Source organism: Macaca fascicularis, chromosome 13 (assembly GCF_037993035.2).
Source record: "Macaca fascicularis isolate 582-1 chromosome 13, T2T-MFA8v1.1".
NCBI classification, from domain to species: domain Eukaryota; kingdom Metazoa; phylum Chordata; class Mammalia; order Primates; family Cercopithecidae; genus Macaca; species Macaca fascicularis.
This window is the reverse complement of record NC_088387.1, coordinates 15,997,342-16,006,732: the sequence shown is the minus strand read 5'-3', so window position 1 is coordinate 16,006,732 and position 9,391 is coordinate 15,997,342. Positions and strand designations below refer to the sequence as shown.

At 37.7% G+C, this 9,391-nt stretch overlaps 1 protein-coding gene across 11 annotated transcripts in view; it reads right to left on the bottom strand.

Moving 5' to 3' along the window:
- Positions 1 to 235: 235 nt before the first annotated feature.
- Positions 236 to 9,391, bottom strand: part of GCC2 (GRIP and coiled-coil domain containing 2) — a 63,589-nt gene continuing 54,433 nt past the window's right edge. For 7 of the 11 annotated variants that reach the window (XM_074011204.1, XM_074011201.1, XM_074011206.1 and 4 more), the window contains exon 23: positions 3,902 to 4,141. In XM_074011204.1, coding sequence (XP_073867305.1) covers positions 4,035 to 4,141 — 107 coding nt within the window. In that variant the 3' untranslated portion in view covers positions 3,902 to 4,034. Of the gene's footprint in view, positions 2,126 to 3,901; positions 4,142 to 9,391 lie in introns of those variants that run through there. The other 4 variants (XR_283101.5, XM_005575212.4, XM_005575213.4 and 1 more) reach the window with 1 other exon arrangement.

The following is a 9,391-nucleotide window of genomic DNA, read 5'->3' as shown; positions in this document are numbered from 1 at the left end:
CAGGGAGGCCCAGTGCTGTTTCTAGTTTTAGCTGGATGCAGGGTGTCAGACATGGCAGGTACCACGGTCTACCTGGCGGGTATCAAAGAGTTGGCCAACATTCTCTCAACCACCTAATAGGTCCCAACCATGTAAGGCCAGTAGTAAAGGAGTTTGCAGTTCCATTTCATAGACCAATGAACAACCCCAAAGAGACAGTGTGTAACATAAAAGAACAGCCATAAAAATATACATATTTTTATGTATATTTAATAGAAGTTAAACATATTTAATAGAAATATTAAAATAATCATTACACTTCCTCTCATTGCGGAAACCATGAAAGAATAGGCCTTTTGTAATCAAAGTAATAATTTTTTATCATGCAAAAAGGTATTTTTGTTATGACATTCATAAGTAGAGACTGTATTTTAAAACAAGTTTATACAGACTTCAAAAGGTCTAAAGTCAAAGAGAAAGTAAAATATATTTAAATATGATTAGTTACATTGTAGGCAGGTGGCATACTCAAATTCACAGTTTATAAAGTAAAAAAACTAAACTCTTCATGTCAGCTCTGAAATAGATGCATTTTCATTAATACATTCACTAGTTAGGTCTGTTCTTCTAAGACAGGAGGAAAGACAGATATATGAGATATTATTTAAAGAACAAACTCAACATATCAGCAGCAAATTTCAGTTAAACTAAATTGGAAACCAATGTTCTGCATAACCAAAGTGCAAAGTCAGTTCTCCAGCTCAGAATGAGAATTAAGAGTATAAACTGAAGGCTTAAGAGAACTTCAGAGAGCATACTGTGTGGTGATTAACACATAAATATTAAAAATAGAATTATCAAATTTTTGATTGAAGAACACCACAATTTTGATCTAGTCATTAAAACATATGCAGAGGCGTCAAAGGCAAGTAATGCTACCACCTAAGTTTATTCAGAGGAACTGTGAAGATGTAGCACGGACCTCCAAGGTGTCTTTCTAAAATCCCTTCTGATGGAAAGCTGATGGAAAGCTTACGGAACACTATCTGCCACAACACTGAAAGCACCAGTTTTATACTTAGATACAACGCTGAGTGATCTAGTCACTGTTGTGACAGGTTTTTATTTGGGAAAATGGAGAGGATTCTCAAAACGGATTCATGGCTTGCATGTAGCGACACCATACCAAGAGCCTGGAGAGAGAGCATGAAATCACCTCAACTCAGGGGGTGGGCCCGCCTATTCAGAGTCAGTGTTACACTAGCCAGCTCTAGGGCTCTGACAACATCGTGAGTTTTGAGAGAATATACTTTAAAGAAAAAAAGAACAGTTTATTTTAAAGTAACTAAATTATATTTCAACTTCACATAATTAACTGCAGCATATTTACTTCATAGCCCCTTAATAAACATGTCACTTTTACCAATAAAGCTTTTTCCTTCATATTCTAATCACAAAAATTTCTCAACAATTTATAACTAGTAACAATCTACAAATCTGACCTTGCAATAAATAGTCATAAAACATTATTTTTATTTTATTACTATTATTATTTTTAGAGACAAGGTCTCGCTCGCTCTGTTCCCCGAGCTGGAGTGCAGTGGTACGATCACAGCTCACTAGCCTCAAGTGATTCTCCAGCCTCAGCCTCCCAAAGTGCTGGGATTACAGGCCTGAATCACCACACATGGCCTTGAAACATTATTTTTAAAGCCTAAATTCCAGTTGGTATGGTACCAAAATTTAGTTTAACTTCAAAATTCACAGTACTGCCGAGAAATGGGTCCTGAGGTTCCAGAGAAGTGGGGAGTGAATTCATTCCTGGTGGTTTGATTCTGGCAGCATGCACGGGAGATCACATGAGTTAGAGGGCTGTCGCCTGGTATCAGCACTTCAAGCTGTTATACTTTTACTTCAAGTTGAAACTTTTAAAATACATCTGTCATATAGATGTACAAATATATGTAGATGCAAACATATATACACACTTTTGGACAAAAGGATGATGGTAATATACATGAACCATTTTTGTAAATAGATTCTATTTGGTTAATAAAAATACTCCTTCCATCAATCTATCGAAGTCCAGACCAACTATGAAGATAGGATGCCCATCCAGAAGAACGGGAAGCATTTTCTTCCTCACCTTTGGAAAGTAAAAAGAGAGTATTAAAATTTCTCAATGTAAAATCTGTATTTTAGAACCACTCTACAATATAAGCAAATAATGTCTTTTTTACTGATTATATGCCTTTTTTGGGGGCCGGGGGGTTCTTTTTTGTTGAGACAAGGTCTTGCTCTGTTGCCCAGGCTGGAGTGCAGTGGCGTGATGAGACTTCAATGCAGCCTTGGTCTCCCAGGCTCAAGTGATTCCCCCACCTCAGCCTCCCAAGTAACTGGCACCATAAGATGTGTGCCACCGTGCCTGGGTAAGTTTTTTTTTTTTTTTTTTTTTTTTGTAGAGTTTTTTTTTTGCGGGTCTCACTATTTTCCAGGCTGGTCTCAAACTCCTGGGCTCAAGTGATCCTCCCACGTCAGCCTCACAAAGTGTTGGGATTATAGCCGTGAGCCACTGCATCCATCCATAGGTCATCCTTTAGACATATTACTTACTAAATTTCTCTTTTTAAAGGATATACTGAATTTCTGGTTGAGCCAACCTAACAGCTACTTTTATTTTAGCTTTAAAACATTGATAAGCAACATGAAGCAATCTAGAACTTAACCTCTGAATGGCTTTATTAAAGAAATCCAGCTATGAAAATTATGCAGAAATGATTCTCTACAAACAATCCTACCAGCACATAAGAAATTCTTCCTCCATTCTGAAATACCATCTTCTCATAACATACTTTGATGTTATGAATCAATGTCTGTTCTTGAACATTATTTATTGTCTCTATTAAACAATTCCAAAATAAGATTTCTAGCACAACTAAATATTGTTGACAATAAGAGAATGAAAAATAAAATTCTTTTAAAACAGAAGCTTATATGCAACTTGGAATCTAAAATCAATAGATTTATGGTAAACCTTAAAACTTAACCAAAACAAACAAAAACCAAAGTTTTAATCATTTAAAAATCATGTTTATTGAGGTACAACTTACTTATAGTAAAACCTGCCCTTTTCAGCATATAGCACTGAGTCTTGACAAATGCACAGTTATGTACCATCACTGACCAAGGCCTGGCACATTTTCACCTCCTCAAAGCTCCCCCTGGCTTCTTCTCCCACTCTTTGGCAACCACTAATCTGTTTTCTGTCCTTACAGTTCTGCTTTTTTCCGAATGTCATATAAGTAGAATCACACTGCATGTAGTCTTTTGAGTCTGACCTCTGTCAACTGGCATAATGCATTTGAGAATTATCCATGTACTGGCAGTGCATTCTTTTTTTATTGCTGAGCAGTATTAAACTGCATGGCTGTACCAGTTTGTTTATTCATTTGCTAGCTGAAGGATAACTGAGACTTCCTAGTTTTTAGCAATTTTTAAAGAAAGTTTCTATGAATAATTGTGTACAGGTTTTTCATGAAATGTTTTGGAGATATAATTCATATAGCACATAATTCACCTTTTCAAAGTGCACAGTTCACTGGTTTTTAATGTATTCACAAGGTTTGTGCATACGTTTCTGTGTGAATACTGGTTTTCATTCCTCTTGGATAAAGATATTTAATTTGGTATTACCCTTCCAGACACCTTTCTGTGTTTTCATACATATACATGTACCACAGTTTGATCTCAGGCAGAGAAGCATTTTCAAAATTTTACATGGGGAAACTCTTTCTAGAGTTAAAGCCATTTTCATTTATTTTTCTGTTCTGTCTGGTTTTATCTGCATATTATTTACAATCGGCTGCATAACAAATTACTACAAACTTAGTACCTTAACACATTTCAGAGTTTCTGTGGGTCAGGAGATCAGAAACGGTTCTGTTTTCAAGGTCTCTCACAGGGGTGCAATCAAGATGTTGGCATGGCTGGGGTCTCATCTGAAGGCTGGACTGGAGAAGAATCTACTTCCAAACTTATGTGCTAGTTGGAAGAATTTAGTTCCTCAAGGCTGCTAAGCTGATGGCCTGTTCCTTGCCTATGGGCCTGTCTGGGATGGTAGCTTGTTTCATCAAAGTGTTCAAGCAATGAAGGCAGAGAGAGTCTGCTAGCAAGATAGAAGCCACAATCTCTTGTAATTTATCACTTTTGCTGTATTCTACTGGTTAAAAATAACTCATTAGGTTAACCTACTGGCTCTCAAGGGGAAGAGATTATACAAAGGCATGAATTTCTGGAGGAGTGAATGAGGGCAAAGAATTCTGAGAAGTCTGGCTTCCACAATCTTTAGAACTTCCAGAAAGTAAGAGGAAGAAATAATGCTTAGGGATGGACAACTTGGCACTGGTTATGTGTTCCAAGTGAGGTAACCTTGTTTCCAAGAATAAAGAGAACCAGATGACTGTAAACATTTCCCTAAACTGAAATGCAGACTGCTTGCTGTATGTTCACCTGAAATGAATGGTATAAGCCGAGTATAAGATTTTTGACAAAATAAAAATTTTGCTGTGTTCTCAGATCTGGCAGGCCCCTGCCCTTGTGCAGACAATGTTCCTGGCAGCTATTCATCTCCTTAGGTAAATAAGAACTGGAGAAAAGCTGTGCCGAGATAGGGTGCATTTGCTTTTGCCTTGGAAGGTCATTTTCTGATAAGGTTCTATATCCTCTGCAAATCAAGTCAGGTACTTATAGCGAGTATGCATTCTCCTCCTGCCAGTCTGGAGATGATCAAAAAGCATATAACAGGTTGGGCGCGGTGGCTCACGCCTGTAATCCCAGCACTTTGGGAGGCCGAGGTGGGCGGATCATGAGGTCAGGAGATCGAGACCATCCTGGCTAACACGGTAAAATTCCGTCTCTACTAAAAATGCAAAAAATTAGCTGGGCGTGGCGGTGGGCGCCTGTAGTCCCAGCTATTCGGGAGGCTGAGGCAGGAGAATGGCGTGAACTCGGGAGGCGGAGCTTGCAGTGAGCCGAGATTGCGCCACTGCACTCCAGCCTGGGCGACTGAGCAAGACTCCATCTCAAAAAAAAAAAAAAAAAAGCCTATAACAGGCTTGGTCTATTTTCCTATTGGGTTGTTGGGCTTTTTTTCCTCTTTATTTACTTGTATAGAGTTTTAGACCTCTGTGTATGTATGGTGTACAAGTGACAATATTCAGATCTGTAAATTGTAACCCAGTCTGGGAGCAAAGAAGATACAGAAAAATGACTTACTTTCTGCTTGAGTAGTAAAATTGAGATTCAAATTTTGCATACAGAATTACTATATGGCTAACTTACTTGGGGAGCAAAGCTGACTTACCAAAGTCTATCTCAAATAGAAATGAAACAATTTGTGAACGATGCTGAATTTTAATGTGTGTGGGGGCAGGGTGAATGAACATTTGAGATACAATGAGAGGAGCAATCTACACTTAGCAGTATCTATTTGACATTAATTGTTCGGGGACTACTGCTACACTCTAAGTCATTTTACCTTGTAACACAGAATTGTAACAGGCTACTCTGAACAGCTCATGCCATCTGCTTGAAATTTAATGTGTTTATTTATAAAGAGTTTGTGTTTGTTTCTTTATAAGGAGTTTGATGCTGCTTTTCAGAGTTGGGTAATCTACTTTACCCCCTAAGCTAACGTTTCCCAAATACACCCAAACCCACAGAAAGGAAAACTATTCCCCATAAACTTACAGCCAACATCATAAACATTTTATATCTAGAGCTGATGATACAGTCAGGTATTTACCAATACTCATGCACATATGTAGAGTTTCAAGAAATAACTGCTTACCCTTACTAACATATTCTAATGTTTGACATACCATTTTAATTTTTTTAAAAAAATGGGATTTTACTGTCGCCCAGGCTGAAATGCAGTGGCATGACCAGGATTTCAACCAGAAGTTTGATTGCAGCCTCAAATTCCTTATAGTAAACAATCCTGCTGTCTTAGCCTCCTGGTAGCTAGGACTACAGGCACATGCCACCACGTCTGATATTTTCTAAAATTTTTGTAGCCATAGGTTCTTGCCATGTTGCCCAGGCCGATTTTGAACTCCTGTCCTCAAGCAATCCTCCTGCCTGGTATTCCCAAACTGTTGGGATTACAGGTATGAGTCACTGAGCCCAGCTTGTATTCTTCTGATTAAAAAAAAAATATTCTGAATGTGATCCACCAAATTAATTTCACCATCCACTAATAGGTAGCAACCTGAATGAAAAATACTGTTATAAACTTTAGACAAAACCAGAGATTACAAACATTTGCTTCCAAGGAGATGAAGGAGGCAAGAGGTACTTGTTTGCTCTGATGGGCCCTGTTTCCTTCAGTGCCAGGAAGAGTGGCTCTCAGACCTTTAGTACTTTCAAGGCTTTGGTAACAAAATGCCCCTAGTGTGACCAGTCAGGCTGACAGTCCACACCTGTAATACGGTGGTTACGTTTCCTTTGCATGTCTTTCTTGCATCTTAGACTTTTTATCTAGGAAATTTTCTTTTTGCTTGGAGTACATCATTAAGAATTTTCGATGAAGGCGAATTCTTAAAAAGTTTTTGTTTTCCAGAAGAGATCTTGGAAAATATAAAAGGTTGGCAGTTATTTCTTTTAGTACATGAGATAGTATCACACCAATGGTGTTGAGAAGTCTATTGTGAGGCAATGTGTCTTCTTTCTCTGGCTGCTTTTGAGATTTCTCTGTCTTGTTTATTTAGAGGCAGTTTTACTCTTATGTGACTAGAAGTAGATTTCTTCTTTTTTTTAAATACTGCTTGAGATTTTATTGGGTTTTTGAATCTGTGGATAGACATCCGTCTCCATTTCTAAAAGATTTCTAGACATTCTCTTCATAAATGATCTGTGCTCTATTCTTTTCTCTCCTTTTAGAACTTCAATTAGTAAAAACATGTTTGATGTCTTTATTTATCCTCTATGTCTTTTCCCATTCTTTTTCTTTTTTGTTTCTCCCATGCTGAATTCTGTGTAATTTCTTCTGAACTATCTTCTAGTTTACATTCTCTTTTTTTTTTTTTTTGAGACAGAGTTTTGCTCTTGTTACCCAGGCTGGAGTGCAACGGCACCATCTTGGCTCACTGCAACCTCCACCTCCTGGGTTCGAGCGATTCTCCTACCTCAGCCTCCCAAGTAGCTGGGATTACAGGCATGTGCCACCACGCCTGGCTAATTTTTGTATTTTTAGTAGAGACGGGGGTTTCACCATGTTGGCCAGGCTGGTCTCAAACTCCTGACCTCAGGTGATTCGCCCTCCTCGGCCTCCCAAAGTTCTGGGATTACAGGTGTGAGCCACCACACCTGCCCTTACATTGTCTAAATCTGTTGCTAAACCATCATTGCTTTTAATTGTTATAAGATGTCTTTTATGTACTCACATTGATAAGAGACAAGTAGTAAATAATCTCTAAAGGGCAAACTAATTTAAATGTAAGTGTTTTCCTGTATGTTTACAGGACTTAGCAAATGCACACCTTCGAGTTCTGGGATTCTAATGTATATCTCCTCTATGATATTCTTTAAAAATATGTTATTGGTATCCCTTAGGTTAGTCTCTTTTAGAACTTCTAATCAACGGACGCTTAACTTACAGGAGCCACCTGGATGTTAGCAACATCCACATTAAACGTGCTGAGCTTTTAAAAGAGGGCTGTTAGACATGCTAAGTATTTTGAGATATCATTGTTCTATTGAAAACTATTGAAAACTTTAATTTTAAAATGCAAATGTTCTTAAAGTCCTGGTTAATTTTATAATTATAAAATTAGTTATAATTTTGAGATTTCTCTGTCTTGTTTTTATAGGGGCAGTTTTACTCTTATGTGACTAGAAGTAGATTTCTTCTTTTTTACAACTATAAAATTAGGTTTACTTTTGTTAGAATAAATTAAAGACAGTGAATTTGTAATTTGCAAATTTGTAACTGGAATAACTATTTACTAAAAATATACATGATGTATTCTTATTTGGGCTCTTGTGACAAAAATACTATTGTGGCTATAGAAATCTAAGAACTGAGATTACTGTCAGTATTGAGAACATTCCTCCTTCATCATTAGAAAGACTATAAAAAACCAGATTCAAAGAAACTATCAATACTACTTATGAAGTACGTCTGTAAAAAAAAAAAATTAAGCCTGCATCTTATCAGGCCTCTAGACCAGGGGTTCTCAAGGTATGGGCCCCAGACCAGAAGTATCAGCAACAAATTGTTAAAAATGCAGAATCTTGCGTCAGAAACTGGGGACCAGCAACTGGAATTTTAGTAAGTATACCAGATGATTCAGATGTCTGCTCAATTTTGAGGATGACTCTATCAGTTTAGTTATTAGGATTTACAGGGGATAGGGGAACATGTTAAAGAGCACCAACTAGATGAGGTCAATCAGTCAAAAGTAAGACGTCTGGACATTCTGGGCCTCCTGATGTCTTAGAAAGTACACAGTACTATCTATGATGTATTTCTGTCTACCATCCCACCCAATTGCACCTGGATCTTCCTATTTATAGGCAATTGGAACAAGCTCAGTGTTACCCTGTAATGATTAAAACCAGAATATAGGACTGCTATAGCATAAATGACCAGTTTCTTCAATTAATAAGTGGCACATTAAAAAAATATATTTATATATATAATTGTCATAGATTAAAACAACAACAAAATGGCCGGGCGTGGTGGCTCACGCCTGTAATCACAGCACTTTGGGAGGCTGAGGTGGGCAGATCACAAGGTCAAGAGATTGAGACCATCCTGGTCAACATGGTGAAAGCTCGTCTCTACTAAAAATACAAAAATTAGCTGGGTGTGGTGGTGCGTGCCTGTAGTCCCAGCTACTCGGGAGGCTGAGGCAGAAGAATTGCTTGAATCCAGGAGGCAGAGGTTGTAGTGAGCCGAGATTGGACCACTGCCCTCTAGCCTGGGTAACAGAGCAACACTACATCTCAAACAAACAAAACAACAACAACAAAATAAAGCTTAAGGAACATCAACCAAATGCAATATATAAGCCCTATTTAGGATACTATACAAAGACATTCACAATAACCCAGGCAAAATGAACATAAACTGGGTATAGGTGACAAAGAAATCCAATAAACACTGAATTATTCATTGGGCAAATAAATGATGTGTGGGATTTGTTTTAAAGTCTCTAACTCTCCCCTGTTTGTGCCAAGATTGTCCATGAGTTGAAAACTGTTAGAGGTGGGTGACAGCTACAAGAGAGATTGTAGTGTCCTCCTTGTATGCTTGAAAATGTCAACAATAAAATTTAAAACTAAAAATAAAAATGAAACCATAATTCTTAAGATGCAGTTTGAATTAACTACAGCAGCTGTATGTGAAGCA